The sequence below is a fragment of the Natator depressus genome, chromosome 8 (genome assembly GCF_965152275.1).
Source record: "Natator depressus isolate rNatDep1 chromosome 8, rNatDep2.hap1, whole genome shotgun sequence".
In the NCBI taxonomy this organism is placed as follows: Eukaryota; Metazoa; Chordata; order Testudines; family Cheloniidae; genus Natator; species Natator depressus.
In genome coordinates, this window is record NC_134241.1 from 35,073,987 (window position 1) to 35,099,101 (window position 25,115).

General features: G+C 50.1%; 1 protein-coding gene across 6 annotated transcripts in view; it reads left to right on the forward strand.

Annotated features, from left to right (window-relative positions):
- The window catches only part of CXXC5 (CXXC finger protein 5), a 99,599-nt gene extending 75,831 nt beyond the window's left edge, over positions 1-23,768 (forward strand). For 3 of the 6 annotated variants that reach the window (XM_074960732.1, XM_074960730.1, XM_074960733.1), the window contains exons 2-4: positions 9,029-10,008; positions 20,930-21,010; positions 21,436-23,768. In XM_074960732.1, the coding sequence (XP_074816833.1) occupies positions 9,217-10,008; positions 20,930-21,007 (870 nt within the window). In that variant the 5' untranslated portion in view covers positions 9,029-9,216 and the 3' untranslated portion in view covers positions 21,008-21,010; positions 21,436-23,768. The remainder of the gene's footprint in view (positions 1-9,028; positions 10,009-20,929; positions 21,011-21,435) is intronic. The other 3 variants (XM_074960731.1, XM_074960735.1, XM_074960734.1) reach the window with 3 other exon arrangements.
- The last annotated feature ends 1,347 nt before the right edge of the window (positions 23,769-25,115 follow it).

The following is a 25,115-nucleotide window of genomic DNA, read 5'->3' on the forward strand; positions in this document are numbered from 1 at the left end:
GGTGGGGGGTATTGGAGCAGATTTTGGGTGGGGGGTGAGGGATATTGCAGCAGTTTTTGGGGACGGGGTATTTGAGCAGATTCGGGCGGATTCTGGAGCAGTTTGTGGGGGATGGGATGGAGAAAACATGCTTTGCGGTTTTTTGTTTGATCTGATGGTGAAGGAAAAAGGAACCAATGTGCAGGGCACCTGGTGGAACGGCTCCCTCTCTCCCTGGGGGCAGACTGCCAAGGGCTGGCACATCACCGTTAACGGCGGGGAGCGCCATCTGAATGCTGCCCAGCCTGCGGTTCGTGTGGTTGTGTTTTCGGGCTGTTTCTGTGACGGTGCTGTGGTCTCACAGCTCCCACTCAGTCCCCTCTGGGTTGTGTCGTGTCTTGGCGAAGGGTGGCCTGCCCCCTCAGTTAGGCAGCAAAGCCTCCCCCAGGAAATGCTTATTGTGCAGAGCCCATGCTTCCCTTCTGCCCCCTCTCAGCTGCGAGTAGCTGCCCCTCATTGATCCAGCGCAGGGTGCAGGGCTCCAGAAAGGGGTGCTGAGCTAGCGCCGACTGGCCTCAAAATCAGTCACCTCTGCCTTCTCTGTGCTTCCTTCCTTCTGCCAGCTGCTTGCTCCTGTGGCCTAGCACCAGGCTCTGGGCTTGGCAGGATAATCTCAAGGGGTCTCAGTAACTTATAAAGCTCTTACTTCCTCACCATAGACATACTAAATCTTTGGAAGCTTGAAATTGAAACGTTTCCTTATCAACCACCTTTTATCTTCATCACATACGTGTTGGTTTGTTATTGTAGGGTTGCCTGCCTGAGTGCTAGGGCTGTGTGCACTGATTTGTTGTTGTAGGGTTGCCTGGTGCTGTGTGCACTGGTTTGTTATTGTAAGGTTGCCGGCCTGAGTGCTGGGGCTGTGTGCACTGGTTTGTTATTGTAGGGTTGCCAGCCTGAGTGCTGGGGCTGTGTGCCCTGGTTTGTTATTGTAGGGTTGCCGGCCTGAGTGTTCGGGTTGTGTGCACTGGCTTGTTGTTGTAGGGTTGCTGATCTGGGTACTTGGACTGTGTGCACTGGTTTGTTGTTGTAGGGTTTGCCTGGGGCTGTGTGCACCGGTTTGTTGTTGTAAGGTTGTTGGCCTGAGTGCTGGGGCTGTGTGAGCTGGTTTGTTTTTGTAGGGTTGCTGGATCACATGAGGTGGCATGTTTTTAAGTTCCCTGTGTTGGCTTTCAGACGTGGCTGGGAGCCGCTGTGCTGTGCGCATTGGCCTGGCTATCACTGAGGCGCTGCCCATGCGTCCCTGGGATCAGTGCACTGTCGCTCACTGTTGCAGGGTTGCCCGTGGCTGAATGAGTTGTGCACAGTGTCCGGCTGCATGGCTGGCTTGTTTGCCATTGCAGGATAATCTCGGGGGAAGCAGGGAGGATGGGGAGTGGGCAATAAAATAACAGCACCAAAGCATTTGGCCTAAAACAGGAACCCCAGGAGCTGCCTGACCTTTTCAAACAGCTCTAAATCTGATAGGGTCAATCTGGGCCCTCCCGACCTTGACAGCGTCCCCTTTAACCCTGGCATCTTTCCAGCGTGCTAAGCTGCCCTGTATAAAGACCTGAATGAATGGGTGTGTCACATGACACTTAATGCTCTGGCTGAAACTAAGCACCTTCTGACGGAGCCCAGATGACATGCTGTGCCCGGTGAACTGTCGGGGGGGGATGGGTGGCAGGGGGGTGCATGTCTTCTTCCGTTATAGAATTATTTGCTAATTAAGGTCCATTATTGCAGAGAGGAGTAGGGTCGTGAAAAAAGCCAGCAACGAGGCACTGCGGTGTAAGAAAGGGGGTGCACAGGCCAGCACAGGGCAGTGACCATAGGAAAGCCTCTAATGCTCCTTGGGGTTTGACATCCCCTCAGGAAGTGGGGATGGGGCCCCACAAAGTTGACACACACAGAGTGTGGCCTGTGCCTGGGCAGTTCCCAGCGCCTGCAGGGAATCGCATAGCGCTCCGACCACTTGGCTCTCTGCTGGATCGGGGCCGTCAGCCTGACACTTAGATGTAGCCTGGAAAGTCCTGAGCCCCCTCCCTTCCTTTATCCAGCTGCCCCTCTCCTGCCCGGTGCCTGTGAGAGCCCTGCCCCCCAAACGCTCCCCTCGCCCATCACAGCTCTTGTCTCCCTGGCCGGGAGGGCTGGACAGAACTCCCTGTTGGCGCTGTAACTCAGATGGCCAGAGGAGTCGCTGCAGAGGCCCCTTTGTTTCCCAGACACACTCCTCAGTTCAGCTGCCAGCCTAAAGGCCAGTCTCTTGTGGTCAGCAAGCCAGCTGCCTCAGACACTTCTGCCGCTTACGGTGCCTGGACCGGCTTCCTGACTGCGACAAAAGCTGCCATTGAGTTTGTCGCTGTCTTTGTTTTCCTCCCTCTCTACCTCTCCTTCTAGTCTGCTCTCTCTTTCTTTCTTTCTTTTTCCCTCCCCATCCTGGTTCTTATATCTCCCCTTCCAATATCTTTCCTCTCCCATTGTGGATTAGCCACTGCTGGGTGGTTGTTGTTTTGTTTTTTTAAAGCTCTAAGGGCTTGTCTCCCCAGGAAAGCTATTCTGGAAGAAGGTAGGGTGTGGATTTCAAGTGGCATAGCTATTCCTGAATAGCTCCATGTGTGGACAAGCCCTGAAGGTTGGTTTTGGTGCTGGGGGAGCAGAGGAAATGGGACACTGGTCATGTGTGAGAAGATGGGCAGCAGCAGGCGAGCTGGGAGGTGGGGAGGCTGTAGGGGAAGGAGCTCCAATAGTCAAGGCTGTAAACAACGGGGTCACCATCACTGACAACCTCAGGAGAAGTCAACTGATGCAAAGACCCTGAGACAGAGGGGTCCAGTCCTACCCATCTCAGACAGGCTGCATTACCATGGAGCTGGCCAGGGCTAGACTGGATGCTCAGCTATCAGGGATAATGAAATCTGTCCCATCACAATCCACTCAGAGAGGCTAAATGACCTACCAGAAGTCTCTCCCTGCCTGCCATTATCTCCTCCAGCCGTTATGTGTCTCCTCTCCTTCCCCATTGTTTTTCCTGGGCAAGAGGGACTTATTGTTCTTGCTCCAGTGAGGTTGGTACCTCTAGGTAACCACCTCTCCTTCCCCACAGGATACATCTGTATTGAGCCTTGCAGTGTCTTCTGCCTTCTGACACAAAGGGCCCTCCAAGAAGTGCCCATCAAGAAAGCAGGTCGCAAAAGGGGTTGCCTCACTGAGCCATGCATGGCTTACGCTCAACCCGAGAGCCGAATGGGGTCAGATGAAACCCGCGTAGGAGATGTGAATGGGCCCACTGAAGCTGTGCATGCACGCGCGCATACCCACACGTGCAAGTACACATGAGATGTGGCCATCGTCTTTGACCAGGAGCAGATCCCATGCATAGGAGAGGCCGGATTCTCACTCCCCGATGTGATCTCACAACAGCTTAGATGCCAGTAAACCCCCTCCAATCTAGCTGTCCTTTGTAAAACCATTTATGATCAGCACCTAAAATCATTCCCCTAATTTCATGCTGTGTAATGACTATCCCTTATCAAAAGATACTGTGGTGTTGTCCTGGGACAGATGGGCTCACTGACTTCAGGGTTACGCTAGTGTAACTCCATTTACTTGTGTGGAGTTACTTCTCATTCACACTGGTATTATTAAGATCAGATCACTGCTGTTAGCCATAGTGCAGATGTTTTCAACCTGTGGTTCAGGGACCCCTTGGGGTCCGCAGACTATGTCTAAGATGTCCAAAGGGGTCAGCACCTCCATTTGAAAGTTTTTAGGGGTCCGCAAATGAAAAAAAGGTTGAAAACCATTGTTGTAGCATTTGGGCCATTACCACTGCCCATGAGAGAGGATCTGCCTTTGTATATAACTAATGGAGACACATACTGACCAGCGGGTAGCTATACAGAGACTGAGAAGAATGGGAGCTATTAGGGTGCTGGCTGGGATAGTGTTTTTTGATTATGTTGACATGACATGGTAATGAGTGTTGGTCAATATTGATCAGCCGTAAGCTGTATTCAGTGACCTAGAGATGCAAATTTCCATATCCTATAATCAACCCTTCCCCATAGGGCATCCATTTCATTCTTTGAATGTATAATATTTACCCTGATTGGTCCGAACGACAGAGAACTTGAGATCTCTATTTTCACATGGGTGTCTTCCCTTTCCATGATGAATGTTGTAACCCTGACACTTCCTAGCAAACAAAACATTGAGGCACGATTCAGAGGAAATGTCAGGAGCGCCAAAAGGTGCCCGAGCAAAGTCGTTTACAACTGAAACTTCTGTCGATTGCAAATGAGCCGGAAATGTGAGCTGAGCATGCCAGTAAAACCAGGCCTTATTCAGTGCTCTGCACAGTCTCTGCAGATTTCTGTCTAGGCAGCATGTCTGTGGTCCTGAGCAGGCTTCCCAAATGTGGACACAAGAAAGAACATCTTGGGTTTTCCTTTTCCTTTACTACATTAGGCCAGTTGAGATCAGAATCCCCAGATTGAGTTTAATGACAAGTTCCTAAAACCCACGTTCCTGATTGTGCAGGGTTGTTAATAATCCCGTCCCGATGTTAGCCCTCGAGTCCTCGCCAAATTGCAAGCTGGGTAATTACATTCTACCTCCCTATGTTACCCCTCCAGTTCCAAGTGGAGGTGGGGCTCATGCTCGCTTCTGGGGCTGAACTGTTGCACAGTGTTGCTACACCTGCCACTTTCCACCCCAGAGGTGGCTGCCTATAGAGAAGAAGCTGCTTAATTGGCTGCTGGACAGCCTGTTATCCCAATTACAGAGCCATCCTAATTATCCAAAGACATCCCGCTTCTAAGCTCAGCAGGGGTTGTAGCCACCGGATTGTACGAGCTCTGAAGCGCCTAAGCTCCACTCCTGTTCCCGGGGAGCTCAGAAGCCCAGCAGGGACCGGGGGTGCTGGGGGAGCAATCCATTTTATATTCCGTGGGAGCATCTGCCTCCCAGATAAACAGCGGTGCTAACAGCCAGCCCTGCTCACTGGGAGGAAATCAACTCCCTTGGCGGTAGAAGTCCCGACTGCCCATCAGAACTGGCATGTGCTGCATGTAGACAGCTGTTTATTGCATACAGCTTCCGTGGGCCAAATCAGCTCAGCCAAGTCAGGGCTGTAGCAGGCCCTGGATGCTCCCAAGCAGGGACGGTTGTGCTGCATAGGCAGGGCAAGGGTGCAGAGAGACTGGCATGGGTGCTATGGCAGCCTCCTCAAATTACCCCATGGGGCAGGGGAAGGATCTGGGGCTAGTGCCGATCTGCAGCCATGTGGATGCAATCCACCTCCTGTGTTTGGTAGGGGTGCCACTCTCACTTTGCAGAGTCCCCTGCACAAGGCCTGTTTGTGTGGGATTTGCAATGGGGGGAAGAAGATCTGAGCTGCCAGTCTGCCAGTTCTTTGGGCACCTTTAGGATGAAGGGCCCTGTATAACTATTCCATGGGGCTAGTGTCATGGGGCTTGATCTTTGCATGTAGCCCTTAGCACTGATTCACCGAGGCCATAAGTGGCTCTGCGCCCCCTGGTGCCCGTGCTGGATTTGTCTGTCCCTGTTTGGCTGCGCCCGCCACGTTGGCTTCTGTTTCCAGTGTGATAGCCAGGCTGCTCCTGGTGTGTTGATTTATGTGGGGGTTGCCACCGCTTGCTCTCAGTGAGCCCTGTTTGTGACCCCCAGGCTGCAAAGATGCATGGATGCACTTGAAATTGTAACACATGAGAGCTGAAGAAGGGTAGGAACATTTCTCTCATCAGTCGATCCATTTCCCTTACCTGGCTGAGCTGGGAGATCTTCCCTTTCCTCCAACGTGATCTCCCAGCATGCTGATCTTGCCATGAGGAGATGCCCCCCCTGCTCCCCTGATCATTCCCCTTCCCCATGGGGTATCTGCGGAGCCTGCCACAGCACCCAGCTCATGCTGGTCTCTCTGCACCCTCTCTCTGCCTGTGCAGCAAACCGTCCCTGTTCGGGCACCTCCGAGGCCTCCCACGACCCTTCAGACTCCGCTGATTGGGGCCCTGAGAATGTCGAGCTTGGGTGAGAGTTACAGGCCGGGTGCTAGCCGCTCAGCACGTAGGTGTGCAAAACAAGTGTGACTTCCACACCAAGGGGGTGGCGGAGGGAGGGGCAGCAGGAAAAGCAGTAACAGGAGGGTGTAAGATAAGGAGGCTGGGTGACTTTATCTCACATCCTCTTGTTAGATGCTTTTCCTGCTTCGCTCCCCTCTGGGCCCCTGCCATGCCAGTTACAGGCGTTTTTGCAATAAAGGTGTGACACCCCAGAGTGCTGCTGGAGAGAGACTTGCCTGGGACCCGCCGACTCCAGCGGCGGCAGTTATGGCTTTGCACGCTGACTCAGTGACAGATTGGTGCGAGATACCCTACTTCATCCCTTACTTGCATCTTCTCACCATCTTTTATGTCACTGCTGACTTTGGCCCATAGATTTCCATGGGAGCTGCACCGGTTTACCTGAGCTGGTCCTGCCATTGCTGCAGCAGTGCTAATATCCTACATCTCAGCCTTCTCCATATCTCAGGCCCACCCCTTCCAGCTAGCCAGGATCCCCCTCCCATTTACTAACATGGGGGGGTGAGAGGAACAGGGCAGCCACAATGCCCTGACCCCTGTTCGTAACCGCCAGGCTGAACGGCTACATAGCTGCACGTTACATTACAACATGCAAGCGCTGAAGAAAGGGATAATAGTACAGTGGTCGGAACATTTCACTTATGAGTCAAGGCATTTCCCTTATTAGGGTGAGATGGGACCTCTTCCCTTTCCTCCAGTATGGTCTCCCAGCGCACTGATCTTGCCAGGAGGAGATACAGATTCCACTTTAGAGCTGGTACCACCGTGTCTGTGTGCCTGTGTGTTGGCAGAGAGGTCATGTAATGTGGGAAGACTGTATGATCCTGTATTTGCAAGCCTCTTCTCTTTAATTACAGCAGGCCTGAGGAGAGATTTAAACACTCTGTAGCTGGGTCAGGCCATGCAGTCATATTGAATAAGACATTTGCTGCAGAACACCTAGAAGAAAGGGAGGAATGACGGATAGACAAGAGCAGCAAGGAGCATGCCAACGAGATAACGCAGCTGTCACTCTTGGCGCTGGGAATAATCAGGGCTTGTTGGTTTAAAGCCGAGAAGATGCCACATTGTGACGCCAAATGGGCCGGGCTGGGCGGGTTTGTGAGGCTCAGACCCTAAGACAGTGATGGGGGAGAGGAGGGGCCTTGTCAGAGCAGGGATGTAGCCACAGGTGCACCTGGGTGGGCCATGGCCCATCCACTTAGCATCCATGCCCACCCCCGCAGCCCCGGCTCTGCTCCGGCCCCAGCGCTTACCCCCCTCCATCCGCCCGGCACTTCAGCCAGGGAACAGGGTTGGGAGCTTGTCCCTCTCCACTCTCCCACCCAGCACTCCAGCCCAGGAGTGGGGTCAGGGCGCAGGGGCTTGGCCACTGGAGCACCTCCTCCCATTCTCCTCCAGCTGGGCGCCCGGCGGGTGAGTGCTTTGACTGTGCCCGCTGTGGTATTGCAGTGACCCAGACACGGGGGAGGCCACCCTTCAGGAAACGTACCCGGGCGCTCAGTGCTGAGGGTAGCAGTACCAGGACCTCCTGACACAGCAAGGAGGGACTCAGCTGGAGGCAGTGGGGCTACACTGGCATACGTGAGATCAGAATCAGGCCCATTTGGGCCATAGGAAGCTTCTCCGAGTGTCTTTGCTGTTTGCAGGCTCGTTCACTATAGCGGGGTTTTCAAACTTTATTGCACCGTGACCCACTTCTGACAATAAATATTACTACAAGACCCCAGGCCAGGGGACCGAAGCCTGAGCCTGCCTGAGCCCCACCACCCCAGGTGGGGGGCCAAACCCCTGCTGCCCCGGGCAGGGGGCCTGTAATCTAAGCTTTGGCTTTAGCCCTGGGCCCCAGCAAGTCTAACACCAGCCCTGGTGACCCCATTAAAACGGGGTTGTGACCCACTTTGGGGTCCCGACCCACAGTTTTGAGGACCACTTCACTAGCGGGATTACACCAGCTCAGTGCAGGCCAAACCTCTGGGTTCTGCTATGCAGCACGGAGAGGGATGTTCTCATCACAGGGGATGGTCTCGTCACTTTCCTCTCTGACTCCCAAGACAAGTGTTTATTCTTTAAAAGAAGAAGAAGAAGCAGCAGCAATCCCCACTGCAGCTCCAGGAACTCCTCGAGCAGCAGCCACACTCAGGCAGCGATTGAGGACACGAGAGGGAGACAGGCCAGAAACACAGACTGACCCATTTAGTTGCTGCCCGAGCTGGGTGAGACAAGGGAAAATGAATCCGCATAAATGGGGAAAGCAGATTAGATTGCCGGGGCCTGGTTCTTTTCTCACACCAGCTGTACCCTAGTGCAATGCCATTGGGCCAGTCCCTGGCTCTGATCCAACAACCTCAAGCCCGGCATTAAGAGAAATCTGTCTGCCTGGGTGTGTGGCTAGGAAAAAGGGGGCATGGACAAGATGCCACTGTGTCTGACAGATCCTCAGCTGCAGGGATGGCTGCTGGGGATGTGGGAAGGAAATAGATTCAGTGGTGCTCTAGGGACCAGGCAGGCAGCCCCAGAATCAGGGCAGCACAAAGGTGACTTAAAGACTCTCCTCACTTTACGGACCTGTGCCGAACACTGCTCAGCCGGAGCAGAGGATCTGGGCCGCTGGCTTTGGTGGGGTTCCTCCTCATTTCCCCCAGTGGGAAAGGGGAATCAAGTCCTTGGAGCATTAGCAATTCAGGGCGCTGCTAGTCAGCCAGGCCAGGCCATTCCTTTGAAACCCATGATGGTGACTCTTTAAATGTGACGGCGTAGGCTAACTGATCCCAGTCTAGGTCCGTGCCCTGTCGGTTCATTGTTATTGGAGCTGAGGCTTTCATTGCAGGGAGCCGGAGAGCGGCTTTGGAAAGCACGGTCGCTTGTGCCACTGCTAACTGTCTATTGTTTTCTACTTCCAGAGCCGTATGTTTTGTACCAGCACCGCAGATGATGACCCTGTACTGACCTTGCCCTGAAGACCCCTGCAGCAGCGTTGGAAGGATTTCCCCGTTGATTATAATTATTTCATTTTTTGGTGGTTGGTTGGTTAGTTGCCGCTGCGAGTGGGGTTTGGTTTTTTGGTTTGGTTCTGGTTTTTTTTAACACCATGTCTAATCCTGGTGCCCCTCAAGACGCTGGTAACAAGCCCAACATGTTGGACAGAAATAACCCAGAGGACTCGCAGCCCCCTGTTAACTCCGAGAGGAGGAACAAAAGTGGGATCATAAGTGAACCTTTGAACAAAAGTCTTAAGAAATCGCGTCCACTCTCCCATTACTCCACCTTCAGCAGCAGCAGCTCGGTAAGCGAACATTCAGAGAAAGGAACCTCCTTAGTTAATGGCAATGAAGCCACAACTGTGGATAAAAGTCACTCTACCTCAAAGCACAAAAATATCTCTAGTATGCTGAGCAAATCAGACAGGGCGTCAGAAATCTCATCAGAAGGACAGATCAGCCTACAACAGTTTGCTCAGTCTACAGATATGCTCAAAAGAGTGGTACAGGAGCACATTCCTTTACCAAATGACCACGGGACTGGTATCTCTGATATGGAAGCGGTCTCAGCTGCAGAGACAATGAACAGCCCATCTGATTTTCCTTACCTGGGGGCTTTTCCCATAAACCCAGGCCTTTTCATTATGACCCCTGCTGGCGTGTTTCTGGCAGAGAGCGCGCTCCATATGGCTGGCTTGGCAGAGTACCCAATGCAGAATGAATTGGCATCTGCCATCAATTCTGGGAAAAAGAAACGGAAAAGATGTGGCATGTGCCCTCCATGCCGAAGACGGATAAACTGCGAGCAGTGCAGCAGTTGTAGGAATCGCAAAACTGGCCACCAGATTTGCAAATTCCGAAAATGTGAGGAACTCAAAAAGAAGCCGTCTGCAGCGCTGGAGGTAACTGGCTGTAGTCCGACATCCTAACCTTTCTCTTGGTCTGCTGTCCTTTGGATGTTGATAGAGATGATAAAATCCCTGGGCTTTTTCCTTCTTAACAATTCCTGCCTTTAGCATCACACACAAATTGTCAGCGATCCCCCCCCATGCTGATCGACTGTATTCTGATTAGTAATTAGCAGTAATATCACCTGAAATAGGTCTTGCCATGATGATTACAACCCTCAGTAGATTTGTATCCTTTTTATTGACTCCTGTAGGGGCTTTTGAGTTTTAATACCCCTTTCTTGTATAACAGGGGAGTGTCTCACAATTGCACCTGCCAGCTAGCTAGCCATTGCTTAGTACAATTCCTGAGCCAGTAAGTGAATCATGGGATGAGGGCCTGATCCACAGCCTACTGAAGTCAGTGGTAGTCTTTCCGTGGACAGCAGTGGGTTTTGGATCAGGCCCTGAATTCTAGGCTTTTCAGGGCAGGTCTCAAGGTAGTCACTCTGCCATTATCAATCTGTTAAACCTGTTTTTCCAAACTGGTGTTCCACTGTAAGTCATTAGTTTGCCCCTTGTTCTAAGGGAAGAAACAGGCTGTGGTTAATTCCTGTGAAAATGACTGTGCTGTGTGCAAATTGTTAGGGGATGAGCTCTTGAAAGTTGGTGTGATCAACTGGGGAATGGCCACTTCATTTGGGAAACATGTCCAGTACTGAGACAACCTAAGCTTACCTAGGGCTAGATTCTGAGCTTGAGGACACCAATATGAATCCATTGAAGAAAGAAGAGTTACTCCAGATATACACTAGTGTCACTGGGAATGGAATCTGACCCCTGATCTTTCCTTTTTTTATGTCTGGAATGTGGGCCCGGTCCAATAGGCTTCCTCAGTGTCCAGTTCCGGAGCGTGCTGGGTGTCTCCTGGGAGCTGCTGCGAGCCAGCAGAATCCAGTGAGCATCCCGGGTGCTCTGCTCCTTTCAGGATTGGGTCCTTAACTTTTACTTGGGCAAACACTCTTTAAGATCACTGGGAGTTTAGTCTGAGTAAGGACTGCAGGATTCGGTGCTAGAAAAGAGCTGCCCCAACATATCCTGCTGGTTTGTGAAGCTGATTCCTGATCGAGTGTTAGTGCAGGGCAGATGGGTTATTAATCTGGAGCCCATATGCAAGGCAGTGGGGATTGAGTTATCAGACATGCCTGAAATTCAACCAGACCCTTGTGGAGCAAGATCAGAACTCAGTTGTTCTCAGTAAACTTCAGCTTAAATTATGTGAAAAGTTAGGCATGAGTTAGGAGCATACAGTGCCTCTGAGCATATTTCAGACGTGAGATGGCAAGGAACTACTATGCTTTATTATTAACGCCAACATGTGTGCATCTATTCACTACTTCATCCATCCCTTAAATGAGGAAAGGTCAATAAAATGGGGGGTTGGGGGAATCCCTGGTGTGGGCATTTTATATCATCAGACGCTCTTCCCATAAATCTATTTCTGTATTTTGGCTTTTTAAATAAAATCTCCTAGCCATGGATTGACCAGGGCTTCTGAAGTTCAGCTGTGGAAGGACAGTTCACCCGCTGTCCGGTTTCTCGCTTGAATTTAAAATCCCGGAAGACCTGTCGTTTGGAAACGTTCTGTTGACCAGAGATGTTTTCTGATCCCCATGTGTTAGTTTTGTTGCGGTAGGGATGTGTGTAGCACTTTATAAAGCCCTAGCACAAAAGCGATGTAGGTAGCAACAAAAGCAAACCTTTGCATGTCAAGGATACAACCTTGACCTGGAAGAGCTGTGCGGATACGAGGGAACTGAATCTCCCCGCTGTTTCTTGAGCAGAAATGGCTCAAGTGTGAGTCAGTGTTTTGTGCTGGGACTAGTGACCACACTTGGCTGGGCTGAGTCCTCAGAACAAAGTCCTCTGTATATTCCATTTAATTCATGGTCAATTTTTGGTAGCTTGACCACCGCTTAGGCTGTGTGCCTTCCTCCTCCTGCTGAAGATTGCTCCTGTGAAGCCAACAAAGGTTAAAAACACCTCGGCCTCAGTTGAGGCAGCAAGATGTTGTACCAGGTTGCAAGGGTATTATGCAACCTCTGACGTCTTCTGAAGGAGAGAACTTACTGTTTTCTTAGCCACATTCTAAGTTTTCAATTAGCATCAGATCTGAATGAATAGTGAAGGGGAAAAAAATCTATTTGGGTGGCGGGGGTATGAGGGGACTGGTGTCTTTCAAAAACCGCTGTATTGCTAAATTATATTCTTGTTCTAATTTGCTGAGTCAGTGATCTGGAAAAAGGGAGAGGGGGAAAAAAAAAGTTAATCTTTTCTGAAGAGTCCTAAAGCAGGTCAATTGATTCCATAGCTCACATTAGGTTGAAGAGGGTTTTCTTCCTGCAATATGAGTTAAATATGGAAGTTAAATTGCATGGGGAGCCCTTTGAACGCTCACCCGTTTGATGTGTTTCCTGTTCTACGGCTGACTGGGAAATCGGAGTCACTGGAATCGGGCTTTTAATTTATGATTTGGGACCTCTGAGTGGATGGGTCACTTTCCTTTCCGAGTGAATTTGGAATAACGCATAGGTGTAGGACAGGTGACTCAAAGGAATCCCAGATGTGGATAGGTGCATAGGCAGAAATGGATTGATAGCTGTTATTGGCTCTAAAGTTTCAGGTAAAATTCCATCCTTTGGAGAACTAAGGAACTTATAGTCACCAAAATAGGGCAAAACCTCAAATACTGTACATTTATGGCCACTCTTTCCATGAGATCGCCCCAGAAACTGCATTCTCATTCACACTGCTTACCTAATTTTCAGTCCATGTGCGTAGGTAGGTGAAGACAGGGTGGCAGACTGTGAGCTGCCGGCCAGTGGGAGATGCAGTTCTCATGCGCTTTAAGGCGATTCTTCCACTCACTGGAGCCTGGTGGAGCTGAGGGCTGTGTACACTACAGAACTCAACCTCTTCTGAAGTGTTCATTGTTTATCTCTTTCCTGATGAAAATATCCTCCTCTTAGACTTTGTCGTCTCCATAATGTGAGACAAATTTGGGAAGTCACCAGTGTTTCGACACAATTTATTGGTGATTAAACCTTCACCAACTTCACCTATCACCGTTGGCCGAAGCACTGCAACAAATTCACGCAACATCACTGTGTCCTGCTCAGTTTCTTGGCTCAATAGCACCCCCTGGAGATGGTCATGACTCCTGTTTTGAGAGCAGAGGTATTGCTGATGGTCTCTGTTCCTCCATTGCTGGTGATGGCTAGACAAGGAAGTGTTGTCCTGACGTTATTCTTGTGTGGCTTCAAAAATCTCTCAAGAGCCATACTTCCTCCCTTTCTGAGCTAGCTGGGCAAACACTGGAGAACAATATTCACATACGCTCATTTGAACGAACTCTGTGAATCCAGTTCAACGGCACCCATGACATTCTGTATTAATTTTTGGTGACCTTTGGGCTCCTCCCCCTTGTACAAGAATGAGTGTGGAAGGTTCAGGTCTCTTGTGAATACAAGTGCAAATATGTGGCTATCTTGAAATCTCTTTCAGGCGCCTCTTCTGTGATACAAAAGGTTCTGTTATCCAATGAGGGAACAGAAACAAGATCATGTGGCCTAGATGACCAGTCACACATGCCAAAGGGCAAACAGAGTGAGAGAGTGAAGCGTTAGAGATCAGCCCATTGCCTGGTATACGTTCGTTCGCAGTAGTGTTCAAACAGCTCTGAATAACAACCAGTCCAGCTCAATGCCTGGTGCACACAGGTCTGATTCACTGCGACCTGAAGTGAGTGGGGCTCTGCCCAGGCACTGGCTTGCTCAGTAGATGAGTCTAAGCACTTACGTGACTCATTCATCATCTTCCTTCTCTATACAGAGCTCCATCCTGAGAGGGGTTGAGTACGTGCTTAGCACACACAACTACCGTGGGGAGTCAGGGGTGCTCGGCACCTCTCCGGATTGGGCCCATAGTCTCTTATAACCGTTCCAGACTTATGTTTGACCTGGGACTTCTTAATTGTCCTGAACTTTCTAGCACCTGTATTCCTCCAAACAAAGCCCTGAATAGGCCTTTCAGATCGGCACGCCTGGCCCCTGGTTCAGCATTATCAGCGGAGCTGTTCCTCAGAGCAGGCTGAGTGCTGGAGGTGAGGGAGGCCCCTGGATCTTGGCACTTGAGGTACCTCCCCTGCCCGTGTAGAAACCTGGGTCTGCTGTGCCCTGGGAGTGTGTCCATGTACCATGGGTCAGCGTGGCTGTGCACTGCTGGGCTTCAATTCAGGCAGTGCCCTGAGCCCTTAGGAACGAGGCAATGCAGGGCATGGACAGAAAGCTATGTTTAAAGGCGTATGCTCACTAAGAGACACTTGATCTTCCTGGCTACATACCATCTCTGGCCCCCGTGACTCCTCTTGATTGCACTGGTGTCCCCAGCAGCATAAGGCCTGTGTGGGGTGTCAGTGAAAGTCAGTCCCACGCGGGGGTTCATGCACCTCCTGAGCTATCTGTAGAGCTGGCTTTTGGGACCTTGGGAAGTTCATGGCCCAGGGCTTCAGAACCACGTTGGTCCCCTGTTTTGTGAGATGACCTTAACTCCAAGGGGCCGCCTGCTGTCTGAATGTGCTGGTGGGGGCTGTGCTAGCTCTGCCGAACGGAGAGCAGCATGTCCAAACCCAGGAAAAGACCTGCCATGCCCCTTTTGCCTGGCCACCATGTGGTGGAGGTCAGTAGCCATCCCTAGCCATAGGAAGAGGGAGTAAGTAGAGGAAAGCATTTGGGGAAGGAGGGAAGAGAGACAGAGGATAACGTCCTGGAGAGTGAGCTGTCGGTCACAGCGGGGGTGAGGAGCAGAGTCCACGCCCAGCACGGCTGTCCGTCACCTAAAATATCCCCTCCCTGAATGTTCAGTGACGCTCTGCTATCAACAGCCACATCAGAACGGTCTTGGCCAACGCTTCCAAAGAGGGTTGCTGCTCTTGCATTTTGAGCCATAGCACGGGCAGGGTCATAGATAGCAGGTGCCAGGCTTCTCTGATGCCATCTGAATGTAAGAACGTAACATAAGAACGGCCACACTGGGTCAGACCAATGGACCATCTAGCCCAGTGTCGTGTCTTCTGACAGTGGCCAGTGCCAGGTGCTTCAAAGGGAATGAACGAAAGGTCTTTTGCAAAAGACATTTCCTTTGGAAATCCCGGCTGGGGCCCAGGACTAGCCCTGCTCCCAAGGCAGCGCTCACTCCTGGCACTGCTGACCAGCTATGTCACTAGCACAAAAGCGTCTTTTCCGATTGCTGTTTTGCCTCCTCCAGTGATTTGATTGCAAATTGCGGAAATTGTTGAGAAACGGTGATTGTGCCGTGGTGCTCGCTCAGCCCCCAAGATAAATTTGCCCAGGAAATCAGATGTGTGCTATGAGCAGGCGGGACCGGCTTATTGTCTTGTGAGCAAGTCAAAGCAGCTTACTGTGGGCCTGACCCTGCACGGTGCTGTGCATCCTCCCCTCCCATTGACTGAGACCTGTCTCTGTTTTACGCAGCCCCCATGTGGGTGGGCCCGCTCCTGAAAACACTAGCCGTCATCACTATCTATGCCATAGGTAGATCCCACCAATCCAACACGCAGGTGGGCAGAGCACATCTACACAGCAGCATCAGGCACGTGTTCACTGGGTTGGCCTGACCGCAGCCTACCATGTTGTCCAACCACGGTTGCACCAGTGGATTGTGAGACAATCTGGGCAGCTATCTTATAGGCCTTCAGCTGCTAGGGCCAGAGCAAGGGCTTGTGGGGGGATTTCACGTGGGATCCCCTGGGGCACAGAGAAGTGGGACTCACTAACCGTTTGTGGGAACAGCAGAGGAACCACGCTAGGCCCCAGGTAGTCTTCTTGTGAGCATGGTCAGAACGCAGTGCACCCACGTGGCTAGGCATCATGCGCTCGCCACTGTGTGAGCGGACGTACACCATCACGAGTCATCTTACGGCCGGGGTGCGAACGCGCGGAACATCTGTGGTTCTGACAGGCCCCTCAGAGCTTCTGTACTTCCTGGGGTCAGCTGCTGGCAGGCCCCTGCTCTGCCTCGGCAGTGCCGTTGCCGTCCGCTCTGGCAGGTGCTCTTTCTGCCCTGTATTGTGCAGCCATTTGAGTGTTTGCATTTGGATGGAGCGTGAGAAGAAGAGAACCCCCATCTCCAAAGTGGGGTGGGTTGTGGATAGAGGAAAATGCTCGGTCCTTCCTGTCGAGGCAACTTTGAAAATCCCTGGCGGCACCTAAGCCTCAAGTTGGCAGTTGTCCAGGCTCAAGGACATAAATCCAGTCCCTGAAGGGCCCCTGTGCATGGGCAAATCCTTCAGCTCTGGTTTGTCTGTCCTTGTATGGCAGGGAAGAAGGTGCTGCTGAGCTGGCCTCTGGCAGGGTGCAGATTTCCTTCCAAAGCTGGCAAGAGGGGAGCCAAACCCAGAGGTCCACATACCCAGAGGAGCTAAAACAACCCAAAGTGACTTTGCCCACACAAACACTTGCACGCACAGGTGTTCGGGCTGAAAGGTGTGCGAGTTCTGCACACACCAGAAGTTAGCTGCACAAAAACGGACACTGTGTGGAGGCCCCTTTGAACATGCAGCCCTGAGTGCCTGCAGCTCCCGTGCCGGGTCAGCTCATCATCAGCTGATGCTTTGGCGTTCCCCGGCGTGCTGGCTTGCTGCTGCCGTAAGCCGTCTCCCACCAACGCCAGTGCCTGGAAAGTCCTGGGACGCAAAGGACGCTGGTTCTCAAGAGACTGCACCAGCCTCTGCCCTGAGCCTCCTCCGTCAGGTTGCCTTTTTGCACTGGACTGCTGAAGTGCTTGAGATCAGTGGAGTCAGGGAAGCGTGCATGGACAGGCAGCTACCTGACTGAGGGTTTATGGCAACCTAGGAATTGCCCTGCTCGATAAACCTATTGGTCCATCTAATCCAATATCCAGCCCCTGGCAATAGTCCCTATCTGATGCTTCAGAGGAAGCGGGGGAAACCCCAGCTGCTGCCCCTGGGGACAACCCACTTAGACTCTGATCAGGAGCCAGTGTTTCCTAACACCAATCCCGATTCTTCCGTGCCTGCAGGGATGGAAGCAGCACTCGTGCAATGTCAGGACGGCCATAGAGTTTCGTGGTACATGTCAGGCCCCGCCAGGTTTCCGATAAACCCTTTGCTGGAAAAAATACCACGGCTTCATCCTGGGCCAAAAAAGAGGGTGTAGGAGTGGAGGGAGGGGGACTGTCTGCAGGGCAGGTCATTCTCCATCCCTCCTTTTGTCAAGCCTTGCCAGAGGCTGGATGTGTTTGTGCCAGTGGATCCAGTTTGGGGTGAAGATGGTTATTCCTCACTAGCCCACCCTGTCCTCGTCCACATGAGTGCTGTTGCAGCGTCCTGGGGGAACCTGCCATTCCCCATCAGTAGCCTCAGCCAGCTTGGCTATGCCGGAACTGAAGGAGAGGGGTTTACCTGGTACATTTGGCTCCTGCATTACATCTCCACCAGCTCAGAATTCCCGCGCTGCCCCTGGGGAGTCCTACGTGCTAGAAAGTTTCTTCTGGCATTGATAAGTTTCCTGTCCTGCTACCTTTATAGCAGGCAGTGCCTAGCATAAGCCTCCTGCCACTCTTGAGTAGGAGATCTCCCTCAGTATCCAGGCTGGAAGACCTGTAATCCCCAGTGAACACTCCTTTGTCTTGCTGTATATCATTCACCAGTGGGTCCTCAGCACAATGTGAGCTTTGAAAAGCTTTCCTAGTTCAGTTCCCTTAGCTAATGCGGACTCCCTGACAGCCTCTTCTTTAAAGGGTACAACTCAAAACTGGTCTCTTCTGATGTCTGTTATTTCTCCCCCATGTGCTGTGATATGGTGGGATCTCGGAAGGGTCAAGCTGGGTCTGAACTTGGAAGCAGAACCCAAGGATCAGCAGGAGATAGTTTAGGGTACCCCGTGTGCAGCACTCTTCCCTGAACGTTGCTAGTGCTGCCATTCAGAGGTGATGTAAACCAGAGGACTTGACCGTTTGTGGCTGCTTAAAGATCCCATGGTGCACTCTGCAAGAACCAGGGTGTTGGCCCCAGTGTCCTAGGTCGGATAATTAATTTCTGCCAGCTCACATGCCTTTTGCAGTTTGAAATTAATAAGAACATAAAAACAGCCACACTGGGTCAGACCAGTGGTCCATCTAGCCCAGTATCCTGTCTTCCGACAGTGGCCAGTGCCAGGTGCTTCAGAGGGAATGAACAGAACAGGCAATCATCAAGTGAGCCATCCCCTGTCGTCTACTCCCAGCTTCTGGCAGTCAGAGGCTAGGGATGCTGAGAGCATGGTGTTGCCTCTCTGACCATCTTGGCTAGTAGCCACTGATGGAACTATCCCCCTGAATTTATCTAATTATGTTTTAATCCCAGTTATAGTTTTGGTCTTCACAACATCCCCTGGCAAGGAGTTCCACAGGTTGACTGTGTGCTGTGTGAAGACATTCCTCCTCTCTTTCCCATCAAACCCCGTACTAAGTACTGGAACTGTACTGTACACTAGCTGCATTTCCCAGGCACTACATAAATGCAAGGGACTGAGGTGTAAAGCTGAGCTCTTGAGAGTTTGTCCTTTTAAGTGATCGGGTTTAATAAGGGCCATGTGGTTCAGAGGGTAAGGTCTCCGACTGGCTGAAGACATAGTTCTAGTCTTGACTCTGTTGCTTACCTTGGGCAAGTCCCAGCGTTCTCTGTGCCGCCGTCTCTCTATCTGTAACCTGGGTGATAATGCTTGTGAGCTCTTTGGTAAAGCGTGTTACCATCTGAACAGAAGACACTAGGTATTATCATTTAAATGTGGATGCATGAGCCACACTTTAATGCGTGTGTTGTTTGACAGGTGCCCAGAAAGGCCCGTTTGCATTGCTCATTTCTGCCGTCTTGGGCTCCGTCCCTCATTTTCTAATTTGCTGATTTCCCAAAGTGCTCCAGCCTAGCCTGTTTTTGAATGGCCTGAAATGAAGGGGAGGTTTGGGGCAGGCTCAGCAATCAGCATGAGGCTAGCGTAGCTTTGTAAAGGAAAGTTACCTAGCCGTGCCAGCTGCACTGGGAAGGCTGGCCTGCCTTTTCTATATCCGACTCAGTGGAAGCCGGACATTGTAATCTACATCAGACACAGGGGAAGTAGGAGCTTGTTCCATTGTGTCTGGAACAGTAAGTGGACGGCTGGAACAATCACAGAGCTGTTTTTCCAGATGCCCTTTAGGAGCAAGCATTCTCTGTAGCTCCTTCCCTCCCCCCGGTCTGTTGAGTGAAACCCTTCTAAGATGAGCCTTTGTGGGTGGAGGAGATATCCTTTTCCCAGGCAGGCACGCTTCCTTTCTTCATATTAAAAACCAATGTCACAGCGCCAGGTCAGGCAGTTCTCAGGCACAGTGAGTTTGTTGGGTCTCAGCTTAGTGCCGAGCGGTCCTTTTGTCCATATCACAACCGTAACCTTGTGGCTTCGCCCAGCGGGAAACGAGGGTTGAGGTGTGACCCGCACTGAAAGCTGAATAATACCCGTTCTGCCTCTGGTTGAAAACAAACCTCCCTTTCTGTCACTGAAGATGTGTGTGGTAGCCGGGCAGAGATGTTGAGAGTGACTGCCCGGTGAAATGCTGTTCATTTGAAATGAGAACGCTAATTAGCAGATGTCACCTGAATCTCACTTTGTAAGGAACTGTTTAAAAGATGCAGCAGAGATGCGGGGTTTGGAGAACATGATCCAAGGTATTAGCCTGAGTTACTAGCCCAGCTGGTTGTTATGAAATCTGTGTGCAGATGTGATGGAGCAGACTTAGGCCAACTCTTTCTTTTCCTGCCTTTGAAATGCTTAATTTTTTTATTAAAGCGCCTGCAGGCTGAATCCACACTAGGGGATTTCCCTGTAGTGGAGGATGGCAGCAGCTGACCACAGCTTCGCTGAGAGCGCAGACAGGACCCGTGCTCCAGAAACGGGGGCTAAACCTGGCTCTGAGCAGGACTGGCAGTGCCGTCTGCATTTCCCAGGGTAGAGCAGGCTAAGGAGAACTTTGCACAAGACGTTCTTGTAAAGAACAGAGGGCCTCTGGGCCAGCATGCTGACCAGTTACTAATGTGCCAACACAAGCCCAAATTTTGAGGTGTGCTGAGCGTTTCTCAGTGGGCCCAATCACTTCTTGCACACTCAAGCATACTTCTCCCTGAAGTGAATGGGAGTTTGCCTGAGCAAGGCTGGATCCTGTCCCTTGGGGGCCAAATTCTCAAAGCTGGGGGGCCTAAAGTTAGGCTCCTTAGAGCCATATTCAGGACTACTTAGGAACAACCTGTTTTTCAGAGGTGCTGAGCATAGATTTCAATAGGATTTGATGGGTGCTCAGCACCTTTGGAAACCAGGTTGTGTCTTGTCATTTGGATTTAGGAGCTTGACATTAGGCAGCTGGGTTTGAAAGTTTTGGTTCAGGATTTGGTCCACTGGTTGTCAGGGGTGCTGAGCCCCATTCCAGATCGTGCCTGGGGGCTGCAGGGCATGTCAGGCAAAGGACAGAGCGTGTGTTCCAGCCGCCAGCCTTCCAGGACTGTGGGAGTGACTTAGTGAAGGCAGAGCTCCCTGCACCCTGGTACAGTGTAGCACTCAGGGCCCCTTAGCAGTTGCTGGCTCCCTTTGTGCCCTAATCAGCAGACAGACAATGGGATGGTTGAGGGAGAAGTGGCTAGCCTGAAACAGGAGGAATTGTGCATTGTGTTTCCAAAGGCTTGTGTTCCAAAGGGGGGGAGGGGGTTTATCCCCTAAATAAAACTATTCCCTCCCTCCTCACATTACAAAGCAGATATTTTGTCTCCCATCCGATACAGATTTTCCTCTTTTGTGTGGACTTTTCTTTCTCTTTTTTCCCCCCACCAAAGGCTGCAACTGCTAAAAGGCGTAAGTCTCCCCCGCAGGACAAGTCCAGCTGTATAGTAACAGAACCCCAAAGACACTGAAATGTGAGTGCAAAGCGTGCCCCAGCAGGGAGGGCAGTGCACTCCAGACAAAATTTGCATGTTGTCATATGTTGCTTTTACTTAGCTGCCTTTAATCAACTTACCAGTTGATCGTATTAGCATTACTGCCTGCTAATACCTCTTTGACAAGGTCCCTAGCATAAACATGGTGCTTCTTGGGGACCCCCTCCCCTGCCTAACAACCTGTACGCAGGGCCAGATTTTGCAAACCCATTCTCATTTGGGCTTAAGTGGGACCTTGAGCTGGGATTTCATCCTTGAGGAGTAATGGGACTGATTTCACAAGGAAAGATTTCTGTGACCAGCCCAAGGGTTGTGTGCAGAGCAGACATATTTAGTAGCAGTTGTGTTTCCCACATGCACCTGACTCTTAATGTGTCCCTGTTTTCTTTTCTCTTTCTTTCCAGAAGGTGATGCTTCCTACAGGAGCTGCATTCAGATGGTTTCAGTAGGAATGAGAATTCCAAAGCTCTGTCATCCAAGTGCAATGTCACTGCTTGCTTGTGTTGTCTCAGGCAAGGAATTTTTTGGCTGAAATGAATGGATGCACCCGTGTCTCTTTAGAACCAAAAATATTTTCTCGCAGATTTCATTCCTGTTTTTATATATATATTTTTTTTGCGTTTGTTTTAACATCTTCAAGTCCTAGTAAAACATTTAACTGCTTTTCAAATAATAATAATAAAAAAATGGATCTGTAAAGTACCAAGACTTAATAGACAGAGTATGGACAATCAGTTTCTTTCTGTGTTTTGGTGTTGATGTTGTTTATGTGTGGAAGATGCAGTTCTTGTGTAGAGAATGTAAATTTACAGTAACCTTTTAAAATCTAGTTACTAATAAGCACTACTGTAATTTAGCACAGTTGTTTAATTACACCCTCATTTATACTTTTTATTTGATTATTTCCCATCATAAAATAGAGTGGATAGTTTCTAGAATGCCTCAACTTCATGTTTATAAATGAGAATATGTTTAAAACGATGTAGTATCCCTTTTCCTAACCATTCCCATATGTAAGTTTAACCAGCAAGAAGCTTGGTATTAAAAATGAAAGAATAATTGCTGCAAAATGGGCAGTCTTGGAAAAAAACCCATTGTTAGTTTATTAATATAGAACAAGAAATCCTGCATACAGGGAAAACAAGATCCTAACTGCAATGGTTTACTTATAGAAATCATTTTTATAAACTTACTGAAGTTAAAAGCAAAATAAAAAATATTGCAGGACCTGTGCTGAAGCAGTTCTGAAAGCTAATATTTCTCTTACGTTCAAATCCCCGTCTCTCCAGCTCTCTCTACATCAGTAAATTGAAATGCTGTTTGTAATGTTTTAGCGATCCAGGCTGTTTTGTGAATAAAATGAATGCATGTTTTGTGTCATGATTTACATCTCGTTTTTTTCTGTCCATTTCTGTTGCACGCAGTTGTGAAGAAAAAAACCGTAAAAAAATGTCCCTTTTGAATATGTCACTTCTTGTGTCATGGCATTTTCCTAAGTTTGCCTTTCTTGGCATTCAGGGTTTGGGGTGTATTTTTTAGTTTTTAGTTTTGCTTTTGTTTTTTTATTAGCAGATTAAAAAATAAATGAGAGAATTGTAAATGTTTGCCAGTGCAAATGGAGCAATCAATCATTTTTCCCCTAAGGTTGCATATGTTACATTTTTAACTGGCTGGCTGAATAGCACATGTTCTGCAAAATACATACGGTGTTAAATCTGGGTTTGTTACAATATACTTAGGAGTCTAAACTAAACTGTGCTAGGCTTGATCGCTAGAATTTTCATTACAGGTAGCATGTGGACAACCAAACTACAGACTCTTGGAAACTGACGTAGGGTTGTTGGTGGTGGTGAGTTTGTTGGGGGATTGACAACTTGTACCAGGCGATGGAATCGGCACTACAGTCCCTTGTATACATTGAGGCCAAATCTAATTGGAAATGATGGGTGTTGTTTTCAGAAGCATTCAGCGTTTGCCTAGAATTTGCCTCCCACTAGGTAACCATTGGTCACAATGGGAATAGAGATGTGTCAACACGGCATGTGTTGAGAGTCCCATCTTCATGGACATATTGTAACATGCGGATGATGCATTTCTGAAAGAGGAATCAAACGAAATAAATGGTGTCCAACCCATGAGCTTTCTCGTGTTTACCTTTGGCCCTTTCCCACCCTGCTTAGGTCCAAAGCCTCACAAGGAGCAGGACAGTAATGCTGTTTCTTGGGTCCCTTATCACAGAGCTCCAGCTTTGGCAATGTACGCTGGGTATGCTGATCCAGCGCCCAGTGAAGTTCAATGGGAAGGCTGTCCTTGACTCCCCTGGGAGCGGGATCTGGCCGGAGTTGGCCAGAGCAATATCGCGCCGATATCTTTTTTCTTTCTTCCTTCCTAACAAACAGCTGCACCAAGGTCTCTCCTCCTTGACAGTGCAGCTTGCGAGGTCCAGACATTCACAGCTCTTTGTGCGCAGGCTTTTCCAATGGTACCCAATACATTAGGGTCCCGAGCCCCTGATGCCATGGCAGGAAACACAATGGGCTACAAGACTACAAAACACAATGGGCCACCACTTGTTCAGTCTCCCCCCGTATTTAATCATATGAGTCGTTGGGTTAAAAACTATCTCCCTTAGTGGGAATATTTGACCAGCTAGACCTGCCTAGAGTTTTACCATACAGTACATGCCATTTGTTTTTGTAAAACAGTGCAATCATGCCACAGATAATTGTATTTAGACTGGCTCTGTCAAGACAAGGATAAAATGGATGCTTCGAAACAGGAACTCTTTTTTAGTGAGTTAAGTTTAGATAGCTGAATGTTCAATAAAACAAATTTACTCTGCACTTGTGAAGGGGTGAGTCTGTTTTGGGGATAATTTTCAAGTGTGTGTGGCTTGCAGCCTGGGTCACTCGCCAGATCAAGTGGAGGGTGGGCACAGTAGGAGCTAAGGACAGCCAACCTTGAGATGCAGTCTATGCTCTTCACCCCATGAGTAGCACCACAAGTCACTGGGCGCAACACACCTCTCTGAGCCCTGAGTCGCTCTCTGCATCCCCGTGCTCCAGGCTGGATGGGGGCGGGATAGCGTTGTAATTTGTCACTGGCTAATACCAGCAGCAAATTATATCCCTCTTCTTCCCGTATGCCAGCTCAGCTGTGCTGGCCAGTATGGTTGTCAGGGGTGGGGCCAAGGCTCTGTGCATTCCTCACCCCCTCCTCAGACACCTGCTCCAGGAAGCAGGGGCTAAGCCAGCATGCAACGTCCTCTCTGTGCGTTGGGGAATGGAGTTCATAAAATGCCCTGATCTCTTATGAGGTCATGCAATGCCTGCTCCCCTCCCAGTGCCCCAGACCGAGTTCTGGCTAGCAAGTGCAGATGTGAAGGGTCTCTTACTCTCCCTTGCATGAGTGTGTGGTCTAAGCCACAACTGAGCCCTAAGAATGTTTTCAGTTGAGAGTATTTATAGACTCCTGGTGGATTTGGCCAGGGCTCCAACATTCACAAGTTGCTAAATGCCCAATCATTGAAGGAGACAAGGTGGGTGATATAACTTCTTTTACTGGCCCAGCTTCTGCTGGTGGAAGGTACAAGCTTTCGAGATACACAGAGCTCTTCTCCTGAGGAAAGCTTGTCTCTTCCAGAAACAGAAGTTGGTCCAATCAAAGCTACTACCTCACCCACCTTGTCTCTTGTACCCTGGGACCAACACAGCTCCTCCAATATCGCAAACAGTGACGGGCTATTTGCTTGTGACCTTCTCCAGCCATTTTGGACAGGTTACGGAGAGAGGAACTGTGGACCAACCAGTGATCACTAGAAGACCTTGGCGTACCAATATATTTATGGGATTGTGCTGTGGGTGGCCATGGGGTTGGGAGTCAGGAGCTTTGGGCTCTATTCTTGCCTCCTCCCAAGGACTCCTTGGACAAGGCCTCTCAGACCCTTGGGACAGCGTGGTCATAAGTACTGCGCTACCACTCATGGCATTGGGAGGCTATGGTCAAGACGATTTGTGAACAACCTTGAGGTCCTCAGGTGGGAGCTGCTACAGAAGTGCAACACGTTAGCAGGGTTAGGGCAAGC